Source organism: Hemibagrus wyckioides, linkage group LG05 (assembly GCF_019097595.1).
Source record: "Hemibagrus wyckioides isolate EC202008001 linkage group LG05, SWU_Hwy_1.0, whole genome shotgun sequence".
NCBI lineage: Eukaryota > Metazoa > Chordata > Actinopteri > Siluriformes > Bagridae > Hemibagrus > Hemibagrus wyckioides.
Genome location: NC_080714.1, coordinates 9,143,037 through 9,167,650, shown reverse-complemented (window position 1 = coordinate 9,167,650; position 24,614 = coordinate 9,143,037). Strand labels below are relative to the sequence as shown.

At 42.7% G+C, this 24,614-nt stretch overlaps 1 protein-coding gene across 7 annotated transcripts in view; it reads left to right on the top strand.

The window, feature by feature from the left end:
- Positions 1 to 24,614, top strand: part of LOC131352544 (serine/threonine-protein kinase WNK2-like) — a 65,162-nt gene that overhangs the window by 8,510 nt on the left and 32,038 nt on the right. For 4 of the 7 annotated variants that reach the window (XM_058388713.1, XM_058388712.1, XM_058388711.1 and 1 more), the window contains exons 2-15: positions 7,156 to 7,328; positions 8,338 to 8,558; positions 9,092 to 9,249; positions 10,024 to 10,112; positions 11,979 to 12,198; positions 15,726 to 15,990; positions 16,079 to 16,185; positions 16,801 to 17,562; positions 18,087 to 18,836; positions 20,276 to 20,374; positions 20,574 to 21,032; positions 22,443 to 22,835; positions 22,983 to 23,026; positions 23,261 to 23,420. In XM_058388713.1, coding sequence (XP_058244696.1) covers positions 7,156 to 7,328; positions 8,338 to 8,558; positions 9,092 to 9,249; positions 10,024 to 10,112; positions 11,979 to 12,198; positions 15,726 to 15,990; positions 16,079 to 16,185; positions 16,801 to 17,562; positions 18,087 to 18,836; positions 20,276 to 20,374; positions 20,574 to 21,032; positions 22,443 to 22,835; positions 22,983 to 23,026; positions 23,261 to 23,420 — 3,900 coding nt within the window. The remainder of the gene's footprint in view (positions 1 to 7,155; positions 7,329 to 8,337; positions 8,559 to 9,091; positions 9,250 to 10,023; positions 10,113 to 11,978; positions 12,199 to 15,725; positions 15,991 to 16,078; positions 16,186 to 16,800; positions 17,563 to 18,086; positions 18,837 to 20,275; positions 20,375 to 20,573; positions 21,033 to 22,442; positions 22,836 to 22,982; positions 23,027 to 23,260; positions 23,421 to 24,614) is intronic. The other 3 variants (XM_058388715.1, XM_058388714.1, XM_058388716.1) reach the window with 2 other exon arrangements.

The following is a 24,614-nucleotide window of genomic DNA, read 5'->3' as shown; positions in this document are numbered from 1 at the left end:
AAAGATTCCACACAGTGGGATACTGCTGATGCTGCGGATACTGATAGTGCTGTAAAAAAAAGAGGTTGATCATGTGGGTGTGTGTACAGAGATAGTTCAGACATACATTCTACACACACTAGGAAATTTCTAACTTTTTTTGAATAATAGTTTTTGATGGTATTCATAGCAGTGCATATTGGAAATGCTTTTTTAAAAATTTGTGTCCTATAGAAAAGTTTGAAGGCATTCTTTCTTCAGGTGTGTTGGATAGATTTTACCTGCGATTTGGCTGCACCGGTGAACTATTTTTGTTTTTGGTGTGTGTGTCTGTCAATACCAGCATGCAGCCTGTATCAAGATGGCTTCCCACTTTCACCCACATTCAGGGTTGCCATCTTACTCTCTGGGAAATACCCACTTCTGTTATCTCAGTTTGAATAAAGTGTTGAGGATAAACTCCCCCATTAGAAGTGGAAAAGATGACTCTGTAAATAAGTCAGAGAAATTATTTTCTTCTTGTGTCAGCAATATGTTCGTCAAACATATAAAGGAGCTGAAGGAACATTTGAGCTGCAGTTAACAGTAAAAGTAAAATTTCTTGAATGCAAGTAGTATGTTTCAATCATTTGTGTTCTTTATTTGGCTGCTCCTTCTTGGCTTGATGTACAAGGACTGCCAGACTACTGCATATGTTTGACCCATTTTTTATGACTTTTTAATGACGTCTAGTTGCTCCACTCCTAAAACAACTCCCCACCACAAAGTCCCCCACCTTCAGAGAAGATAATCATCCTTGTATTTTATTCATTGCTAAAAAGTGTTTCTTTTAACATGATTAGGGTAGTGCTCTATCTACCAGATGTTATTATTATTGATTAATTGGTTGTAATTTTAGCTAATGGATGGCATTATTATTGTTGTTGTTGTTGTTGTTGTTGTATTTATTTATTTATTTAATTTTTTTAAAATTCTTTATTATTTTTATTTTTTGTTTTATTTTATTTGGGAGAGACCATGTAGGGTTACATGATGGCCTGGTGTCTTAATCCATTCTACAAAACACCAAGTACATTATCGCTGCCTCTGTCTTCCTTTATTATTATTATTATTATTATTATTACTACTACTTTTTTTTTTTAAATGATCCGACCATAGAATGCTTGTAATGTATGCTCAGTTTTAAGCAGCTCATTTGAACCATTGCTCTTCTACATATTTTAGCTTTAATGTGTTTAGCTGTCTTTTGATGAACAAAGATATTGTGTGGGATTTGGTCTTTTCTGGTCCTGCTGATGTTTACTTGAGCGTGATTACTTCCACTGGGGATTTAGGCTTTGATTTATTATTTTTTTTCTTCCTCCTTCTTCTTCTTCAGCAACACCCCCCCCCACACACACACACTTTTTTGCTTGATTTATTCAGTGATCAGAAGAATGAGGTCTTCATTGTTTCACATGTTTACTGAAAGCCCAAAGTCCTGCTCAGTTTTTAATAGTAATTAAATTACAACAAAAAAATAACTGCCACAAAAGTATGATGTAATGTGTTTTAGGTTCCTCGTGTATTAGAACAGGAAAAAATATTCTACTAGTTTTATTCAAACTTTTTTTTTTTCCCCACGTGACCCTTATTTACATTGTTGAATTTCAGCATGACCTGTGCATAACAAACAATGCATTTAACTAGAAAATGACTGAAGCGCAAAAAGGAATGCATGTCTTGGTGAGAAGGTGGAGCGGTCTCTTCTGTACTATCTGGTTCCACTGTGGTTTACAGGAAGGGAGGGTTATGTGCATATTGGGAGCACTTGGCTTCTCGTGTTTGCCTTTGTCTGAGATGTAGCAGAGAATCCCATTTCGTGCATAAGAGCAGAAGCAATAAAACGCATGCTATCGGGTCAACACCAGAGAGACGTATCGGTAATTTTGAAACTGTCTCATCGTGGAGAGTTTTCAGCATTCTCTTACATGTCATCTGCAGCATTTCTGATTCTTCTGTAGGGGAATCAGAGCTTTAGACTTGACAGCAGCAGGTCTGGACTCCATTGCAGCATTCATTGGCCATAGACTACCCAAGATAGCGCCTGAGTGACATGTACAGTAAAGCAACCAAACATATTCTGATTTGTTTAGCGTCATGGATCATTCATTTAAGAAAGTTGTGAAAGGCTCAAGTGGTTAAGGCTCTGGGTTGTTGATCGGGGTTCAAGCCCCAGCACTACCAAGCTCCACTGTTGGGCAATTAAGCAAGACCCTTAACCCTCTTTGCTCCAGGGGCCCTGTATCATATCTGCCCCTGCGCTCTGACCCCAATTTCCTCAGCTGGGATATGCGAAGAAAAGAATTCCACTGTGCTGTAACGCATGTGTGGCTTCATGCCCTCAGTTCTTAAGTTCACACTAAAGATGCATCATTTTACACATCATTTGGAAAATCCAACATTTAGCTGATGCGCATAAGCGCTCGTTGTCTCTGTTGTAAACATGAGGGCTTCCGACTTCCTTGAGAGAAGTAGAGCATCACGACGGCTTTGCGCACGTCTCTTGGAAATCCTGTAGAACCCAACCAATCAGATGATGACTTCCAAACTCCTGAAGTGTTTAGAAACTTGTACGCCGTATGTATGAGATGTTTAGCCAGCGATTCATGAAGCTGAGACTATAGGTTTAGTGGTTGTTTTTTAACATGGAATATGGCAGTAAGTTGCCACAGCTTTAATGACTTCTTTTCCTCCACCTGTGTGCTTGTCTTTTTGCTGCCTGTTCTAATGTAAGATTTTATTTCCTACCTTTTCTTTTTTGACAGATCTACATATTAAAGGTCTTGCCTTAACTATTGAGAACCTGAACTCTGCGAAATGTTAATTTTACATTACACCACATCAAACCTTGCACACAGCTGAAAGAAAGGCTGTCACAGTCAGCAGGCTTAGAAGTTTAATCAGAGCTCACTGTGTGCATGTGGAAGGTAATGAACTGTATTTGCCTGCTGTATAATTTCCTCTCATGCTTTTGTTATTCAAAGATTTGTAAACTCTTTTCACCAGAGACCAAAAAATTCATTTCTGTCCGTCTTGTTGTCTGTGTTCAGCAACGAATTTCATCATGTCACAGTCCACAGTGGTGAAATGTACGGTGGCCGAGAAGTGCAAAACAAAATAACAAATCCAAAAAAAAAAAAAACAATTCGGACAAACCGGAAAAGGTTGGTATTAGTTTGTGAATGGAATTCTTACCGCTGATTGGACGAGACATGCCACTCAAGATATGCAGGAAGTACAGTTGACTGCAGCAGTAGAAAGTTGATTTTTCCGTGTATGTGAACGCAGCTCAGCTCTTCTAACCCTCCTTACATTGTGTCATCTGGAATAGTTTGGTCTTCTAAACATACCTGTGTTCTTTAGGTGTGTTTTTAGACATCGCAAACTAATCTTTAGGCCATGATGCACTATCAGTGTATCCAAAATCATGTGTGTCTTCAAAGTAGCGTTGAATGAATTCTACTTTCTTATAAACGTGTGAAATTAGACTCTCATGGCTTTAAGAATTTGTAGTTTTTCACAAGCATTTCAGTTTTAACCGAGCCTATTTTACTGTGGGAAAATGTTATAGTAAAATTCCCAAAAAACAAAACGGTTAGTTTAGTTTTTCCACGCAGATGTTTCCATCTTCAAAGTAACTGGTGATATCAAACCCATGCTCTCTGACTTGCTCCATGTGCTTGCATCTAAAATTTATCTTCAACCCCGAAGATATCCTGTGTAAGGTTATTCCAACAGAGGAAAAACAAACATCTCACGCTCTAAAGCCAACAGTGTCCCGAGTCATTTCATATCGGACTTACGGCCAGAAAATCATTCATTTGTTTATACTGATTGAACGTGTCCGATAAGTCGATTTCCATTCCACCGGCACAATAGAAGGCCAGTGTACTGATAAGAAGTTTATGCAAATATGGAGCGACTTTGTGCAGCACTGGGAGTGAAGACCGCGCACACACTGCTTCTGCTTCGTCTCGTATGATACAGATGATGCAGATCTACACGGCTGGATTTTAGATATAAACGCCAAATCTCCCTACAGATGATTCATTTTGAAACGCTAGTTGCACCACCCACTGATAAACGTTATCACTATGGCAACCGGGAGTAGGAACGCCCTCTGGCGACTTTATAGTGACTTTGTGACATGGTGTTTGGTATATTGACTGTGTGTGTATTAAAGGGGTCTCTGCTATATTGAAGGACGTTCCACTGAGGTCTGGGTCAGAAAGCCTAGAACAATCATGCACCTTTACTGCAGTGGAGACTATAGAATTCATGCCATAGGTCACATGTCCAGTCTGTCTTCTCAATGATCTGGTCGCTCAGTTCGTAATCCTAGTCGCTGGCTCAAATGAAGATTTTGATGGGGGCATGTTTTTTATATTATATATATATATAATATATAAATTTAAAAAACTGTGCTAGCAATTCTTATTGGCTAAAGCCATTTGTTAGGGTCGTATTCAGTCACTGGCTTTCCTAATTGCATTTAAGCCCACAATTTTGCTTGGGGGTGACTGAGTGGAACTCGGTATAGATTATTCCCTATGACACAGACGCTATGGAAAAAACAAACCTTGGCTGATTTAAATTGAAATCGCACGGCTGAATAATACAATATGGTGTTTATTGTATTTAATGGTTATAGACTGGGATATGAAAAGCAATATTTTTTACCATAATATTAGGCTATAAATAATTCTATTATTTGGGATTGCTGTGAAACAAGTCGCTACAGTTAGGAATAGCCCCACAGTAAAACCCATTAAATGCTTTCCTACTCGTATAAACTGCTTTATATGAGTTTTGGATGCCTGAGAGTCAGACGCTGCTTTGAACATCTCGGTCATCCATCTATATACAATTTGATTTGGCTTCAGGGTGAATACAGTGTCAATGACTAGTCCTTCTACCAATCCCCAGTTTTTTGTCATCCTCCACCTGCCTTCCTCTTCACTTTGACGGTTTCTATTTATAGGGATGACTTTGGAAATGTATAAATTGTAATGTGTTCAAACATACAGTGATCATCACTTCAAGACCCAGTCGCTGTAACCCAGGAGGAGTTTCTACTACCGGTTGCCATGGCAATAGCGTGTAACTAGCATTTTGGCAACAAATCAGTTTCCTTGCTGTTGAAATGAAACATTCTGGAGGTGTTTGTATATAAAATTCAGAAGTGTATATATGCATCATATTGTACACCGATCAAGGATAACATTATGACCACAGACAGGTGAAGTGAATAAGACTGGTTATCTCCTCATCATGGCACCTGTTAGTGGGTGGGATATATTAGGCAGCAAGTGAACATTTTGTCCTCAAAGTTGATGTGTTAGAAGCAGGAAAAATGGACAAGCATAAGGATTTGAGCGAGTTTGATGAAGGGCCAAATTGTGACGGCTAGACGACTGGATCAGAGCATCTCCAAAACTGCAGCTCTTGTGGGCTGTTCCCGGTCTGCAGTGGTCAGTATCTATCAAAAGTGTCCTTTACATCTTGTAAGTCATTCAAGTCCTGTAAGTTGCATGGTGGGGCCCATTGAGGACCCGATGCTATCATCTTGGTGCCGGATACGACAGCACACCATTAGGGACCTAGTGGAGTCGATGCCTTGATGGGTCAGGGCTGTTTAGGCAGCAAAAGGAGGGCCAACACAATATTAGGCAGGTGGTCATAATGTTATGCCTGATCAGAGTATATATGAGATGAAAGGGAAGCATTGTGTGTTGCACTCTAACGGGGATCACGTGCACTCTATACTATTTTCACTGCAATTGGTAATCACTAAACCAAGTCGCTCCATATTTGCATGAAGTTAAATTTCTAGTCACTAACACTTTCCCTCACTCATGTCACCTGAAGTCAGCGGGCCTTTACATTGTGAGCCTGCAGTCACACAGGTGAACACCGTGCCAGTGTACAGGATGATATTACACTTAAAGGTTCATTTTTTGTGCACTTTGATCAACAGGAAAGGTGACTGTGATAGTAGGTTATTAGGCTAGTAAACTACAATGAAAGTAAAACAGTCTTCGTTATTATACAAATGTGCGCATGGAAAGTGGAATAAAATTCTTTTGTTTGCATGTCCCACCACTTTGAAGAAATCACCCAATATCTTAAAGGGCCTGATCAGTTGTAACCCGTGTGTGAAAATTGGCAAATGTGATGCAGGGAAAGCAGGTTTTATTTATTTATTTATTTATTTATTTATTTATTTATTTATTTATTTATTTATAAATACCACTTAAATATACCAGATTTTCTAAAAGGTAGTCTTGAAAATCAGGCTAGTGGAACAGAACATGTCCGTGAACGTGTGCTTGCGGGGTTTACAGTCTTTCTGTCCTGTTAGAAACTACTAAATAATGCAGTGATCCCCATAAGTCTGCTGAAAAGCCTGTGTAGGGAGAGGAGAGAGTGAGAAAAGGAGGGAGCAGTGAGGATGAGGGAGGGAGGGAGGCTAGAAGAGGTGCCAGGGTGCATATGGAGCATGCGGGGACAGCTTAGGCAGGTCAGCTCAACTGAATGCAGAAGGCTCTCTGCAGCGTTGCATAATTTATGAAGCTTCAGGATCAACCACTACGGGAGCTGAAGCACACGCTTGCTCTGATGATCACATGGACAACCATAACAATTTATTTCATGAATATTTACATCTTTCTATCTGACGCTCAAGATCGAGTCCAGCTGCGTCCCATTTTTATTGATCCAGCCATCTCTGCAGCAATCCATCACGTCCTTTATGTTGTAGTCGCCAAATGAGACTTAAATGTACATGAAGTCTGTAATCTGATTGGTGTAAGGAGGGAATGATGCACAACTTGGTACTATGAAAAATGCCAATACAATGCTTTGAAAAAGTCTGTTTTTGTGTTGAAAATAATTAAGAATTATGCTAAGTCAAGTTTTGTGATTTATTAATGCTATCATATTTGTTAACATGATTTATTTTTTTAGATAATCAGCTCAGGCTAGTGGACATGTATCTAGCTGTATGTATGCATGAATTTTGATAGGCTGATGCCTGTTTGTTTGTAATACAGGACACCTCATTATACTACAGATTTGCTGCACTGGATTTCACATCCATACGTTTTTTTCTCTCCCCCAAACCTCCCGCTTTAGGACCGGAAGCTGTCAAAAGTGGAGAGGCAGCGCTTCAAAGAGGAGGCCGAGATGTTGAAGGGTCTGCAACATCCAAACATCGTGCGCTTCTACGACTTCTGGGAATCTCTGCTCAAAGGGAAGAAATGCATCGTTCTGGTGACAGAACTCATGACCTCAGGGACATTAAAAACGTGAGTGCAGACGTGCGCTTTGGCTCGGGAAATATCGATTGTCCCATTGATTGTTACGTGTCATGCTCTGGGCTGCGTGGCACTATGCATTAGGTGGTTTTTTTTTTCCAATACAGAGCATTTAACAGCTGCTCTCAGTCCTTATCAGTGGCTGTAAAAAAACAATAAGCCTTTTAATGCTGATTTTCATGATGATAAGGAGAAGAAAAGGAGGATCTGGTGCGTCTTCCACTGGAGACATCTGATACATGGCCCAATAAAGCATTTTGACCATAACGGTACCAATACGTCTGATCTATTTAGTCAAGATCCCCAAGAGAACCTCTCTTATGTAATCAAGGTCCACAAGAAGTTTATTTTTGTAGCTCCCATATGAACGATTGTTCCCAAGACCAGCTTATTTAATCATGTCCATTTGGGGATGAAACGTGATCAATTATGTCGACCACAGATATACAGAAGAATTGATGGCTTGTTATTTATTAGAGGATACCAGTAAGGCTATTCCACATGAGTGGGGTGACTGGAGAGTGCACATGCTATACTCAGCCTGTTAAGAAACTTTTAATAGTGTGACTTTGACAAGTGGTTCATTGTCTCTAACAATAGAATATGGGTGAAGACATCTGATATGACTAAATTATTTAGGTAATGTAACTGAGTCTAATTAAAGTAATGAACAGTTTCAAGGGCCATCTGATTTGGTTATGAGCACATTGTAAAAAATAAGAGATGGGGGGGGGATTTTGGGGGGCAGTGGTAGCTCAAGTGGTTAAGGCGCTGGATGATTGATCAGGAGGTCAGGGCCAAGCTGTCACTGTTGGGGCCTTGAACAAGGCCCATAACCCTCTCTCCAGGGACGCTGTATCATATCTGCTCCTGTGCTCTGACCCCAACTTCCTAAGCTGGGATATGCAAAGAAATGAATTCCACTTTGCTGTATGTATATGTGTCAAAAATAAAGATGTCTTCTGGCTGCTTCTTGTAATGACTCCATTTTGCTCTGCAGCTATCTGAAGCGCTTCAAAGTGATGAAGCCCAAAGTGTTACGGAGCTGGTGTAGGCAGATCCTGAAAGGCCTTCACTTTCTCCACACACGCGCCCCTCCCATCATCCACCGCGACCTGAAGTGTGATAACATCTTCATCACAGGTCCAACGGGCAGTGTGAAAATCGGAGACCTGGGTCTGGCCACGCTTAAGAGAGCCTCGTTTGCCAAGAGCGTCATTGGTGAGTTGCCAGTGTAACAATCTACATAGATGTGCTATCTTCTATAACTTCTTGCATGTAGTAAACAGAACTCTGAAGCCATAATCAGCCTTAAGACATGTTTTACAAATTCATGCCAATATTATATTTCTATCTGAAAAGCTTTAAAGTTTTAGAGCGTGTCAAGTACGACAGAGCTGGCTTATTTACTTTATTTGGTTCCATTGCAAAAACATTCATGTACAGTTTTACAGAATTTTATTTATGCGCTGCATAAAACCTTTTATTGAACCCCACAAAGTCATAAAACCAAGTAATTTCACAGCAAATCTCAAAGCCAATCCAACACCATAAACACAACCATCGATACTAAAACCTTACCTGAAGCCAAATGCTGTAAAATGCTGTGAGGTTTCTGCAGGAAACATTTAACACTGTATTAAACAGTAATGTCAGATCCTGATCTGTTGCTTTAGCCTGCTTTTCCAGATGAAACCTGGTGGATCATCCTTTGAAACTTTTGGTCCAATTTATGTTTTGCTTCTTGCTTCCAGGCACTCCAGAGTTCATGGCCCCAGAGATGTATGAGGAGCACTATGACGAGTCGGTGGATGTGTATGCCTTTGGCATGTGTATGCTGGAGATGGCCACGTCAGAATATCCATACTCCGAGTGCCAGAATGCTGCGCAGATCTACAGAAAAGTCACCAGCGTGAGTCCTGCCTTTTCGTTACTGATCGCCTGAGGGGCTCTTCATTTGTTCGGATTGATGGACTATAGCATCAATTTATATACAATATATTGACAAAAGTTTTGGGACACCCCTCCTAGCAGTGGAACGCCATTTAGACAGCACGTCACCTCCAGGCAGCTCTTTTGACATGCCGGCCATGTGCCAGGCAGCAGGTTTTCAATCCATATATATATTCAGACCAGATATCATGCGCAGGCATGCAGTGTATTATTTACACTGTGTGTAAATATCTATTAACACATGCATTATATCTTCTGGATTATTTCTTCTCGCTCCTCTCTCTCTCTCTCTCTCTCATTCTCATTCAGGAGCATTATAGTGGTGTGTATTGCTGGTTTAATCTCTGCTTAGGGACTGGTTAGGATACTCTGCACAATTTTATATTACAGACCGATTCCAGTCGTGTTACTGACAGCTGTGTAAGTTAGAGCATAAATCTTTCTCTCTCCCTCTCTCTACCTCTCTACACCTTCTATTAGAACAGGTTTCATTAAGTTATATGACCGCAGTAAACAATGAAAAAGGCAGATGAACAAACCGCTGCACATCGCAAGTGGTGATCTTCCTGGGAGGTTTTCACTACTGTTCATTATCAAGTCCTGTTTAAACAAGCAGTGACGAAACAAATCTATCGCATCTTATCATCTCACCTCCCCCTCTTTCTTTGCAACTTAATCTCTTTCCTTATTTTGTTTTGTATTTGTATTTTTTAATAAATGTTTTTCCTCCTAGGGGGTGAAGCCTGCAAGCTATAACAAAGTCAAGGACCCTGAGGTCAAGGAGATCATCGGTGAATGTATTTGCCAGAATAAGGAAGAACGGTGAGTGTGTGAGAAAGTGTATGTTTGGGAGAGAGTGAGGGTCTGTTTGTGCGAGAGTGTGTGTGTGAGATGGTGTGCGCGCATTCAAGATTAAATGCGTGTGCTCATGTGAGAGATAGTGAGTGTGTGTACGCGTGCAAGATGGTGAGTGTGTGTGAGAGAGTGAGTGTGCGCACGTGTGAGATGGTAAGTGTGTAAATGAGTGCCTGTGTGTGCACATGCGAGATGGTGATTGAGTGCGTGTGCACACGTGTGTGTGTGTGTGAGAGATAGGGAGAGTGTGTGCGTGCGCGCATGCAAGATAGTGAGTGTGTGTGTGTGAGAGAGAGAGTGTGTGTACGCGTGCAAGATGGTGAGTGTTTGTGTGTGAGAGAGAGAGTGTGTGTACGCGTGCAAGATGGTGAGTGTGTGTGCGAGAGTGAGCGTGTGTGTGAGATAGTGAGTGTGCGCACGTGCGAGATGGTAAGTGTGTAAATGAGTGCCTGTGTGTGTGCACATGCGAGATGGTGATTGAGTGCGTGTGCACACGTGCAAGATGGTGTGTGCGAGAGAGGGAGAGTGTGTGCGTGCGCATGCAAGATAGTGAGTGTGTTTGTGTGTGTGTGAGAGAGAGAGAGAGTGTGTATGCGCGCGTGAGAGGGAGAGTGAGAAATTGTGTGCATATGTTTGGCTGACAGGAAGGAGTATGACTAGTAAATGATGTTGGCTGGCTCTTGCTCTTTTCCCACTTCCCAAAGTGACCATGTATCTCTTCACTGACTCCATCCCGCTAGCCTGCTGCAGATGGGCACACAGTCTTCCACACCATCCAATTTCATCATCTCTGCTAGCCAAGAACAAAATCTACTGCTTACATAACACTTAGTTCAGTGAAGAAATGGAGTGAAGTGTTATAGCTCCTAATTCTGGTTGCACGTCTCTGTGTCCTTGTGCTGGATGAACTCGCTCACATGGAAAAACGCTGAATAAATACCAGCTGCTTCTCCATGAACTACTCTACAGCATGTTCATGCTACCTCTTGTGTAACTGTACCATCGCACTGTTGTGTAAAGTCACTCTGTCTAACTTGTGGGGTCTTGTAAAAGCTCTACTACATACTTTTTCAACAAAAGCCTGCTGTTTTACGTTTCTCATCGGATAAAAATAATCTGATTAAGTCACGGCTCTGACTTATTTGTGTTTACGTTTTTTGTGGGGGTTTTTTTTCCCCTGTTTTGCCAACAATGATTATTTTATTTGGCAGAAGGTACACTTAGAGTTGAAAATATAATAAACTATACAAGAGCTAATTTGATTGGTTGATATATTTACTCAACATGTGTGTAGCACTTAGCTCATCTGTTTTGGCCACATACACTACTGGCTCTATTACAGTAACGGTTTTGAGATTTAGAAGACATGGTGGACGATACTTTTCAAGAACTTTTGACTTGATATGAAAGCTCGTCAGATCAAGAAGCATGTTTAAAAGGATCATATAAATTGCTACGAGTGAGCTTGCTAGTTAGCGGACATGCCTTAAAGCGAGTATGGATGATTATGGCTCACTAGCGGAGCAAAATATAGTATCTGAAATGACCGATATTCATTTCTTGTTTATAGACCTGCTGTATAAATCGTAATATAACACTTGCAAGCATGCATTTATTCTGCAGCTTATTACATTTTAAACCAGGGCATCCTGGTCAGCAGGTGTTGGTTGATTTCCTGTTCAAATGCTGGTTTTATATATAGCATAGTGCTCATTCTATTTATATCTCATTCAGCAGGACTTGTATGGTGGACACTCTTTATAATCTAAATCTGGAATTTAGCAGGAAAAACCTACAATTCCATCGATCTGACCCTGTGACTCTTCTTTTCAGCTACTCCATTAAGGACCTACTGAATCATGCCTTCTTTGCGGAGGACACGGGCGTGCGCGTGGAGCTGGCTGAGGAAGATGACGGAAGGAAGGCCTCCATCGCGCTCAAGCTGTGGGTGGAGGACCCACGCAAGCTGAAGGGCAAGTACAAAGACGGCGGTGCCATCGAGTTCACCTTCGACCTTGAGAAAGAGGTGCCCGAATGCGTGGCTCAAGAGATGGTGAGCAATGTTGATTTTATTTATTATTATCAGTCACACACTAATTTACTCATTACATTACCTGCATCAGCTCCATTCTTCTAGGATCTCACCCCCACACTCCCTGCGCTCTCTCTCTCTCTCTTCCTCAACTGTCATGCCATCTGTCTCACACACTGACTCCTGGAGCTGAAAATACCACTTTAGATGCATTTCATCGCAAATGGACATTTTTATTTGCTTCAGTTTGTGGTAATTCAGTGTTCCAGGTTCATCCTGATAGAGCCAGATCACTTCAGATATTCTTCCTGTGTCTATTTTTAGTAAGGCCAATGTACCAATTATAGTAGCTGCAAAGCAGGAGCTTCCTGTCGAACATATGGGTGCGAAATGAAATCATACATTTCCAGTCATAATATAATTTGGTTAATATTAGCGAGTTGCAGTCAGAAAACAGCTCTGTCCTGCAAGAAGACCATAAACTGATGGAATTATTTATTTATTTTTGATTAGTCACCCCATGAGGCATGGTGGATTGGTGGTTAACATGTTTGCCTCACACCTCTAGGTGTGTGTGTGAGTGAGAGAGAGAGAGAGATGTTTACATGTTCTCCGCATGCCTCAGGGGTTTCCTCCAGGTGCTCCAGATCCAATGACATGCGTTTGCATGCTCTAAATTATCTGTAGTGTGTAAATAAGTATGTGTGTGAGACTGGTATCCTGTCCAAAGGTCACACTGCCTTGTCATATTGCTTTTATATCAAGCTCATGGGGTGACTATCCATCCCCATATCCCAGGATAGGGGGTAGGTCCCTGGGATGTGGGGATAGATGGATAGTCACCCCATGAGCTTGATATTGACCAAAATTATATGTGTAGCATATTCTAGATGTTTAAACTAATATAATTTGGCCATATTGAAAACACTCCATCCCTTTGCATTTGCAGGTTTGCGTTTTCATCCTGTTAAAAACACATTGCAGCCCTGTTTCACTGATAATGAGGTAAATGGTATATCGTAGTCTTCTCATATATTGCTCAGAAGCTCCTGGTTACTCTACTCCACTATACACTCGACTATATACAGTTGTAGAAAAGACTTATTTATACTTATTCACACTCTCTGGTGTCACCCAGATGAGGATGGCTTCCTGTTTGAGTCCGCTTCCTCTCAATCGTCTCAGGGAGCTTTTCCTCACCACTGTGGCTCTGGCTTGCTCATTCTGGATAAATATAAATGATTTTTTTTTTTTTTGTCATTTTTACTCTGAATTTCTATACATTTCTGGAAAGCTGCTTTGAGACAGTGTTCATTGTTATACAAATAAGTTTGAGCTGAATTGGACTTTTAGAGCGTGGGTGATTTTTAGAGTGAGTTTGAGAGGAAAATTAAATGGTGAATGTGGCGTTTTCTTTAATCTGTAATTGATTACCGGGTTTATAAATAACGATTTCAGAGTATGTTGTGGTTATTATTAATTCATTTCAGGTTATATAGGCAACACAATGGTTTATGTCCTCAGTAGATACATTCGGCATATGAATTTAATTCGTTCTGAAATTCTTAAGGCGTATATATTTGTATTGCAAAACAAATTTTCCCATAAGAAATAATGTAAATGCAGATAATCCATTCCAGCCCCCCTAAAATATTACCAATATTACCGATACAAAGCGTATGTAAATTGTAAGGCTTACAAAGAACTGACCCAAGCCAAGTATTCCAGGTTAAGGGTCCTCACAGGAAGTCGTGCCACCAATCTTGGGATAATAATAGAACAGCCCATCCATGCCACCGATCTGTCGTCCAAAAAACGCACAAAAAATTATGTTGCTTTTGAATGCATGTCAAAGGCAACGGTGGTATCGTGGGTTGACCCTTTCGAAACGGCGTAGTTAAATTCGTAAACTCGCTTCACTTGGCTTTCCTCTGACGCAAACGAGTTTTAATCGACTCCCAGACGTACGCACAACTTAGCCGGCGTTCAGTCCAGTTCATTTGTATGCTTCTTATGTCCATGTACATTTCTTGCAATATTTCCATTCTTAAGGGGAAATTTCATAAGGGAGGGCATTCACATGCCGAGGTTCCACTGTAATTTTTCATGCATTTGTTTGTGTTTGTAATTTATGATCAACATTGCTCTTGGGGTTGGCGTTTATGTTTACTGTGCTTGGCCATGGTCACATACAGTGCTTAAGATGGTTTACAGTTTGAATTTATTAGCCTAGTGCCAAAAAAATAAATAAGAATAATTGCCAGTTAATTTGTTAACAGGGAAGTTTTAGAGCTTTCCTTCTGGTTCTCCAGTCTCATTAATTTATGCTGCTCTGTGAACCTAGTGAAGTAAATTAGAAGCTATTACACTATTACAGACGATAAAAACGAGGAGTAAAGACAAAACACCGGTTGTAAACTGAGCCATCTTATATTGGCTCACTGGAAAAAAAAACCAAGTCATGATAAAATTGGCACATTCCTGTGTGTGTGTGTGTGTGTGTGTGTGTGTACATGCATCACATTCCAAGGAAGTCGGTCAGATGTATCTCTCCATGTAAATACTGCACTGCATTTTTTTTTGGTTATTATTAGAAATTTTATTTTATTTTTTTTTCTTAGAAAAAGGTTGGCAGTAGTTAATCTTTCATGTACGTGTGGGTGTGTGTGAGAAAAATGTCATTTTTCCAGAGAAGGTTTTGGGACCAACACCGACTGCCTAAACTAGACCTCACATGCTTTAACCCACGTGTGAGATATCATCTCTAGGCTTAGACTTGTTTTTCTTTTTCCCTGCTCCTCTTTGTCTATTATTTGAACTCTTACGTCCCTGTCTGCTCTGCACTTGCATACTTTATGCTGTACGTTTTCCTTCCCACATCATCTCATTAACAAGCCTTTTAAAGAGCTCTATCACTTGTATACGGATTACGTAGAGAGTTCTTTATTCAGGAACCGCCGCTCAGGTCCGAAGGGAGTAGTGTGAAATTTGCTGCATCAGGACGTTTTATATTTAAAGATTTGGGCTTTGTTACAGTGGGTACTATCTATCTATAGCTTCCTACTGGCTTGCATTGCATCTCTAATTGACATGTAATAGCTGAAATGAGTGCAAGTGTCTGCTACTTGAAACAAAGTCTCTCTCTCTCTCTCTCTGTGTGTGTGTTCAAGCTGAGTGTGAGCATGACTCTATTTTTAGCTTTACTTTTGTCACACTAGATCTTCTCTCTCTACATCTTCTCTCTGCTCAATTTGAAAACTGTTTACTTCGCTTCTAAGCATCTATTATTTTCTTACCACAATCCTTTTTTTTCTTTCCTTTTTGTTTTAATCACCCACACGGCAGGCGTAAGTCAAGTCAAGAAGCTTTTATTGTCATTTCAAAAATATATACCTGATGCAGTACAAAATGAAACGAAACGGCGTTTCTCCAGGATCGTGGTGCTACATAAGAGACCACAGAGCTTAAGGACTAAGAGCATGTTGTCCTAGCCACCTACCTAGTATGTAATTAACAGTGTAATTTTTTCTTTTGGCTCATTGTATCAGGTCGAATCAGGTTTCTTTCACGAGAGCGATGCAAAGATCATTGGGAAGTCCATCCGAGACAGAGTGGCGCTGATAAAGTGGCGAAGAGAGCGCACAGTGTCCACAGCGGTGCAGAGCGGCACGGCTCAGACCACGCAAGCCCAGGTGTCCCTTGGCGCAGTGCCCACCGTGTGTGAGCCCACTGGTACGATAGAGCCTGAGGAAACCGAGGCAGACCAGCACGCCAACCTGGCCCAAATGAGCAGCAACACTACCTCTGTGACATGTGAGTTTGACTGGTGTGTGTGTGTTCACAGTGAAGTGTGTTTTTGAATGTTTTTTCATTTTCTGTCCTCCTTCGTCTTCCTCTCTAGCTGACAGTGGTATTGGCTCCATCATATACTCCGACTCCCACAGCAGCAGCTTGCGCAGTGTCATTTATCCGTCACTGCAGGAACCTGTTTCCACGGCAGTGCCGCAGGTTTGTATCGTTGCTTTTGCAAGAAGCCAGTTAAATTAAAACGAGTCTTTTTACAGTTTTCCTTTTTTTACTTTGTCTTTATTTCACTAGTATTAACCCCCTTTTTTTTTACCAGTACACTAGCTTTCTATTACACAACTTAAGTGGAAATCGACTTATCTGACATTTTCAATCAGTATAAACAAATGAATGAATTTCTGGCTGTAAGTCTGATATAACCTGAACAAGGATTGTTGGCTTTCAACAGATGTTTTTCTCTCTGTTCAGATAGACCTTACATAGAATTTTAGTGGTTAGAAATAATGCCTTCAAATTTTAGATGCTGATGTGCATCTCGGAGAATAGAAATGGGTTCAATATCAGTTACTTTGATGATAGAAATATTTTGTCTGAAAGCAACCTAATGTTTTTGGTTTTTTAGAACTTTTGTATGAATATATTGCCCCTAATAGGCTAGAAAAAAAAGTTAATTTTGAAAAATACAAATTCTTAAAGTGTCTGTTCATGAGAGTCATTAAGCACCACTGTGTAGTGACATTGCTCTGTGAGAATTTGGTTTTCTTTATTTGCCTCCCTTATGTGTGTTTTGTCTTTTCATGCTCTGTGGTGAGATAGTCTCATGTGACTGGCCCTTTTTTGACACCACATGACAGTGAATTTCAGCAGTGGTCTCATGGTCCTGGCTCTAAAGTACGTTTCCGTCGCCAAAGCACTACCGTGATCGAAACACTCCGAAACCATCCAGACATCCGGTCAGTTCTTCAGTCAGTCAGTCCTGACTCCAACCCATCACCCCAGCAGGAATCAAAGGAGAAAAAGAGGAACGATTCTTTCTCTCTGCAGTTGTTGGTTCCTCCGTTACCATTTGATACTCGACGTCACAGTGACTCATCCACGGTGTTTTCACCCGAGAGCGAGTCCGACGACCCCCTGTTCAAATCTTGCCGGTGTCAGTGTTGTCTCGATCATGCCTGTCTCACACCACATCCCATGTGCACATCCTGCCTATTGCTGTACTTATCTAGGAGCAGGACAAGAAAAATCTCCAGCCCCACTCAATGTACATGTGGTGGCCACTCTACATGTCCAACTGGACTCTTGCCTGGAGCAAGTAGGCACAGAGGCTCTTTCAATGACCTCTCTGACTTGTCAGAGCTTAACAAATCCCTGGAAAACATCACAGGCCACAAACACATCCCAAATCCTGCCTTGTTAAGAGTCCCATCCTTGATGTCCGAAGTGGGGACGTCCTGGTCGGCGTGCAGTCATGGTGACGAGCATGAGATTACAAAATCTCGGAGTGGTGAGCAGATCCCAAAGCCAACAACTCTCCTCAGAGCGAGCGTGTGCATGGGCGACTGTGATTTCACGTGCCCGGTAGGTCGGACATCTGACGTGCTTTTTACTCTCTGGTTAAAGTGGGCGCTATGCTGCTGCAGAAGGAAACGCTGCTCCTGGTGCTTTTAGAGGGTTTCTGCATTCTACCAAACCCCTCCCGCCTCTTTTCCCCTCCTTATCTATTGCATCCTGGGGCTTGTTTGCATATAATCTATTACCCTGAAACTCCAAATCCATAGCTTCTTTCTGCTTCTTTTTCAAGGATGTTTCCAGCCAGTGCAGATGCACACAATTCTGCCTTAGTGTAGCATTCCTGACCTTTCTCATGGAAAAATACCTGATCAATCCCAGGTCCTCTTAAAACACTAATCCCAAATTCTGAAAGTATCTCCCCTATAATAGTGCTTGATGCTTGCCCCATAACCGCTAAATATTGTTAAACATGTTATTTATCACTGATGTGAGACTTGCCACTGGTCATTGAATAATTTAGGAAAGAAGTGAATAATGAATTAGTTGTTAAGAATTTTGAATTTTTCTGTTTATGCTTTTCTGTTCTGCAGTCCAGCACCCTGGGTCTTCAGAGCCAGCCAGCATCAGCTGCGTCCATGCAGGTGCCTGGCCATCTGTTCCAGCCCTCACAGAGTTATGTGGCAGCTGTACAAAACCCTATACCCGTGCAGCCTAGCTACGTGCCTGCAAATCAGCCAGTGCAGCCGCAGACGTACTCTTCACTGCCCTCCACAGCACAACAGCAAGCAACAATCATCCAATCAGTGCAGCCCATACCTGCACAGAGTACACCAAGTGTACCCCACAGCTGCACTCTTACAAGACAATCCGGGCAACCCATTGTCCAGGGAAGTGCCACAGCACCACAGAGCTATCCTCCTGGTGTGCAGCAGCTTGCAAGCACACACATTTTACTACCCTTGCAGCAAGCCGAACCTGGCCAGACGACGCCGGTGTTGCAGCAAGCCGCCCCAAAAAATGTACTGCCTGATCAACATCTGACAAATGTCCAGAATCTTCCAGCCTCGCAATGCAGCATTTCAGCCTACAGAGCAGTACAGCATGCCTCCGCTGTGCAGAGCTTTCCGGAAGCTCCAGCACTGCACCTAAGCGTGCAAACGTCTCAGCACGGCTCGTCCGGCGCCGCACCGACGGGCCAAGAAGATCCTCTTCAAGCCACAACACGGAAGGCTCTTCATGCTGCAAGCATGATCGCTGCTGGAAAAGCAGATTTCAAAGAACCTGTTATTCTCAATGCACCTTTACAAACCGGTTACACGATTGAAGTTCCAGTTCAACCGGTAAGTTAAATATTTCTGTAGGATGACCATTGTTCCCTTTATCTATTTTGAGCCACCATTTCAACCAATACAATAGCTGGAAAAAAAAAGGAATTTGGCTTATTGTGAGGTACACCGTACAGGTCTAGAAGTCCAGAGGCCAGTACCAAGGACGTTGTATTTCAGAATTTATGTAAATGGAGGAAACTTTACTTCCCTGGTGGTCCAGCACTCACGCCACTGTGGCCCGAGTTCGATTCCCAGGCAGGGAATCAACCTAGCGCCTGATGGGTTTTCTCTCTGTTCCAGTCCCAAACCCAGATAAAAAAAATGGGAGCGTCGATTTAGATCTGCTGTGGTGACCCCAAACAGGGAGTAGCTGAAGGACAACACCAGTTAATTAAGTTTACTCAGATTTTATACTAAATTTAACTTAAGTTTCCAACAAATTTCATAAAACATTTCTACATTTGATTTTGCAAAATGTCCTGGAATGTATTTAAACCTTATCGCTAAACGCTCAGTATTATTTGTTTGATTGACTTCACCACTGTGAAAGCTGCTCCTGAGGTTAGAGTACGCAGAGCACACACCAGCGATTAGTTGTGGTTTACTGAGCTCATTTTCATATCAATGCCTCCTGTGAGATCGCTGTTGTATCATTTTCCTATTACAGCACACTGTATTTTATTCCTCTTACACCACAGGAACTTTTGTTATTAAAGCAAGACTGTTTTATAATCATGTTTAATGATCGTCTGCAAAATAAGTTGCGTTTTTGTGTTACAACAGAACCAGGGTCTCTTTTTTGTGTCACCAGGTGGGTGAGTGCGAGATTCTTGTTAGTGTTATGTATCTCAGGAGCGAGTAGTGGACTTGTATGGAATGATCATCATACCCAGTAGACTTTAGAATTGTTCCATTGAACACAAGTCACGATCCCATCAAGGTCGATCGTCAGATGGTTTGTCTTCAATAGCTTTCTTTTAGTTTAAAGTATATTTTTAATGGTATTTCAGGCATAGAAATGAAGAAAGAAGGACTAGATTTCACATCAGCACCATCTTCATCCAAACACAGCTTGTCACCTTACTGAGAAAACAAGACAGAGTTATGGCTTTCGCTAAGCCGTCCTTCGCACTTGGGAGTATTCGCTTCGTTAACATGCATCAGACAGGCCAACAAGCACTGTCAAGAAAATATTACCTTTGCTGTACTATCTCCGAAAATGATTCAGTCTGGATTCTGGACATACATTTTGCAGGAAAGCAGACAGCCAGTGTATGTAGGTCAAAACAAAAACAGGCAGTGTTGCATTATGCTTTTTTGTTTTTCTCCTTATAACCATTTCTATATTTCTGAGATTATTATTATTATTATTTTTTTAATGCGCCTTTCTGGTCACTTCTCTGATTGGACACCACATGCTGCAAGTTTATCTGCATTCATTACTTCCGCAGGCCCCGACCTCTCAGCCATCTTTAGTGCAAGTTTCTGCTGCTCAACAAGCGCAAATCCATCAGCCGTCCTTGTCTCACCAGCCAGCTCACCTCACGCAGGTAACCTTCACCTGTTACAGTTCATCAGCTATACACAAGTATATGGGAAATAATATTTTGAAATGATTTTTACCTAATTAACTGTTTTTTGTTTGTTCTTTTGAGTTTGAATACATATATATTTATTTATATTTAATTTAATTTTTTTTTATTTTTTTGTACGTTTAATTGGTAGGACTGTTTTTGTCTCCTACTCCAGTTATCCTCATTGACCCCTGGCCATTGTGTCAGGGTTCCTCTTCACGGACATGATTCCTTTTCCTCATCATTTCCTTTTTCTGCGCAGTCATCCCTCACTCCAATTTATCTCTCCGCCGGCCAACCTGTGCCTACCCCTCCCTCTGTTTCACCGGGGCCCGACTCGCAGATGGATGGCAGTGTGCCAACGCCCCACCCACTCCTACCCTCTGCTTCCTCTGCACCAACACAGTGTTCCCAACAAGCCTGCGCACCTCCTGTGCTCACGAGTATAATACCTACCATACAGTGCTCCCAACAGGGCTACAGCGTAGCTCCCCAACAAAGCACAAGCTCTGTGGCCACACTTTCTTTGCATCCCCTCATGCAGACCACTTCCCCAGTTTACTCAACCCAAGTTACTTCACCCAACACTGCCGCTCTGTCTGCAGGAGCTCCTCCCCTCTTTCAGGCTACTCAGGTAGCGTGTGAAAGGGGGTGGGTGTGGGTGAGTGGGTGAGTGAGGGTGGGTGTGTGTGTGGGTGGGCGGGTGTGTGTGTGGGGGCGGGAGTGAGTGGGTGTGTGTGTATGGGTGGGCGAGTGTGGGTGTGTGGGTGAGTGTGTGTGTGTGTGTGTATGGGTGGGCGAGTGTGTGTGTGGGTGGGCGAGAGTGTGTGTGTGTGAGTGGGTGGGCGAGTGTGTGTGTGTGTGTGTGTGTGGGCGGGCGGGCGAGCGTGTGTGTGTGGGCGGGCGTGTGTGTGTGTGTGTGTGTGTGTGTGTGTGTGTGCGGCGGCGAGTGTGTGTGTGTGTGTGTGTGTGGCGGAGTGTGTGTGGCGGAGTGTGTGGCTGTGTGTGTGGCGGGTGTGTGTGTGGCGGGTGTGTGTGTGTGTGTGTGGCGGGCGGGAAGTGTGTGTGTGTGTGGCGGGCGGGAAGTGTGTGTGTGTGTGGCGGCAAGTGTGTGTGTGGCGGGCGAGTGTGTGTGTGTGGCGGGCGGCAGAAGTGTGTGGCCAGCGAAGCGCGTGTGTGGCGAAGCGCAGGGCGAAGCGGCGGCGTGTGTGTAAGCGGCGGCAGCGTGTGTAAGCGGGTGTGTGTGTGGCGAAGCGGCAGTAATGTGTAAGCGGCGAGTGTGTGTGGGTGGCGGCGGCAGTGTGTAAGCGGCAGCAGCGTGTGTGGCGAAGCGGCAGCGTGTGTAAGCGGCGAAGCGGCGTGTGTAAGCGGCGTGTGTGTAAGCGGCGAGTGTGTAAGTGAGTGTGGAGTAGTGAGTGGCGGGCGAGGTAGTAAGTAGTGAGTGTGGCGGGAAGTAAGTAAGAGCGAGGAGTAAGCGGCGAAGTAAGGAGTGAGGGCGGGCGGGCGGCGTAAGTCAGTGAGGCGGGCGTGGTGAGTGGCGAGCGGCAGTGAGTAAGTGAGTGAGTGTAAGCGCGAGTAAGTGGGCGGGCGGGAGGAGGAGCGAGTGAGGCGGGTGAGTGAGTGAGTGAGTGAGGGCGGGCGGGCGAAGCGGCGGAGTGAGGTGGGCGGGCGGGCGGGCGAGAGTGAGTGTGTGCATTTCCCTTATGGGATTTAGAACTGCAGGGATCTGAGAATAGCTCTGGCTGCTGTGTCTGCTGATTTGACTTCAGACTTTTATCTCGGCAAATGCACTCAATTTAGAATTCAGACTCTGAGAGTTAGCGAATGCTAGGCTAATCAATAAATCAAATGGCAACAACTGCAGTATCATGACACACCTCTGCAGTCTAGGCTTTTTGTGATGAGTGCAGATATGTGTATGATGGAAACGATCAAGAAAAAAAAAACTGGAGTTTGTTTAATCTTTTAATTTACTCTTTACAGGTCAGGCTTTTCGATTATGTTTTTTTTTTTTTTTAAGTATTTTTGTTTTTCTTTCCTTTAGGGAGCTCCCAGCAGCAATACCCAGTCCCAGATTGTGCTTCCAGCCCTGGCGAGCTTATCCCAGAGCTCTGTTCCAGTCCACACCCCACTGACCATTGCTGTTCCCGTCCATTCTTCTCAAACAGCTGTCACTGTGGCTCCGCACGCTACCACCATCCCTGGCCACCATACACAACCTGCCTCTGCTGCCCAGCTGACTCCTCCTGTCCTGCAAGGCCTTGCACCAGATCCTTTAAGCACTGGGGAGTCTCTGGATATAAACCAGGAACTTCAGGCCTCTGCAGTCACCACCAAAATGACTCAGCAAACACAGCCAGGCAGCAGCATCACGACTCCTCACATTCAGCAGTGCAGTGCTGGTGCAAGCCAGACAGCCACCGAAGTATCTGCTGAGGTTCGACAAAACTAGTGTAGTCATTGGTATCTGTATTAAAATACTGCTTGCACTTTTGAAGTTTGTCGATAAAAATTGCTGTCCTGCTGTCTCAATCATTCACTCATTCATTTCTCTTCTCTCTCTGTCTCTCTCATTTGCTTGTAGGAGAGTGCTCTAGATAAGCAGACAACAGTGGCTGCATATGACAGGTACAAAACCCCCAGCTATAGGTACAGATGAAGAGTTTCTCGCTTACTTAGAGACTTTTCCCCTCTAATGCAATAAGATAAACTCCTTTTTTTTTTTTTTAAATCATGTCAGTTACAGTCCATACTATCACTTGTGAAAATTTATCTGAAGGAGGATTACAGCCTTTTAGTTCACAGCCTGCTACCCCCTCAATGTAAAAAGATCAAGTTAAATCCACTCATCTTTCCTCACAGCGTGAACTCTGATGCCACGTCGGGAAAAGAGATGAGCGATGGGAACGAGGGAACGCACGGCGGGAGGAGCGAGTCGAGGGTCCGCAAACACCATCGCAAATCCTCTCGCACACGATCCCGGCAGGAGAAGCCTGGCAAGCCAAAACTGAGCATGCTCAACGTGAGTCTGCACCTAAACCAAGCATATATTCATTATGCATAATAATCATTTTAATATACTGCTCAGTTGCAGCCACATGTCACATGATATGATGGTTGTTATCTGGCAGGAGCTGGCACAAGTTCATCACAGCTTATCCGTATGCAAATGAGTGCTTCTGACATGTTGTGTTTTGCTTCATGGAGGATAAGACTGGACTAGTTTAAAAAAAAAAAGAAGAAGCAGGAAATAGTTATGTATCAGGACTGAGATCTCAACAGACCCAACATTAGTCACAGGATTGGGATTTTCCTCTCATCTAGGTGGGAATAGGCAAATGAGCATGAAGCTTGTGTAAGAAAGATGGAGAAATTTCCAGCAATGTTTAGTACAACCCCATTGAGTTGACACTCAAAACTATCTGATACACCTGCTTCATAAAAGTCTATTTATTCATTTAAAAAAAATCATACTAGTAAATAACACATGACAGTTGGATGTATGTGCTGTCCAAATATAGATATAGATATATATAGATACATCTGTGATATAGATATATATGTGCTGTCCAAATATAGATAGATAGATGGATGGCTAGATAGATGGCTGGATGGATGGCTGGATGGATGGCTAGATAGATGGCTAGATGGATAGATAGATGGCTAGATGGATAGATAGATGGCTAGATGGATAGATAGATGGCTAGATGGATAGATGGATGGCTAGATGGATGGCTAGATGGCTATATGGATAGATGGATGGATAGATGGCTATATGGATAGATGGATGGATGGATAGATGGCTAGATAGATAGATGGCTATATGGATAGATAGATAGATGGCTATATGGCTAGATGGATGGCTATATGGATAGATAGATAGATGGCTATATGGATAGATGGATGGCTATATGGATAGATAGATAGATGGCTATATGGATAAATGGATAGATAGATAGATAGATGGCTAGATAGTTATATGGATGGATAGATGGCTAGATAGATAGTTATATGGATGGCTAGATGGCTAGATAGATGGATGGCTGGATGGCTGGATGGCTGGATGGATGGATGGATGGCTAGATGGATGGCTAGATGGCTAGATGGATGGCTAGATGGATGGCTAGATGGCTAGATGGATGGATAGATGGCTAGATGGATGGATAGATAGATGGCTATATGGATAGATGGATGGATGGATAGATAGATAGATGGC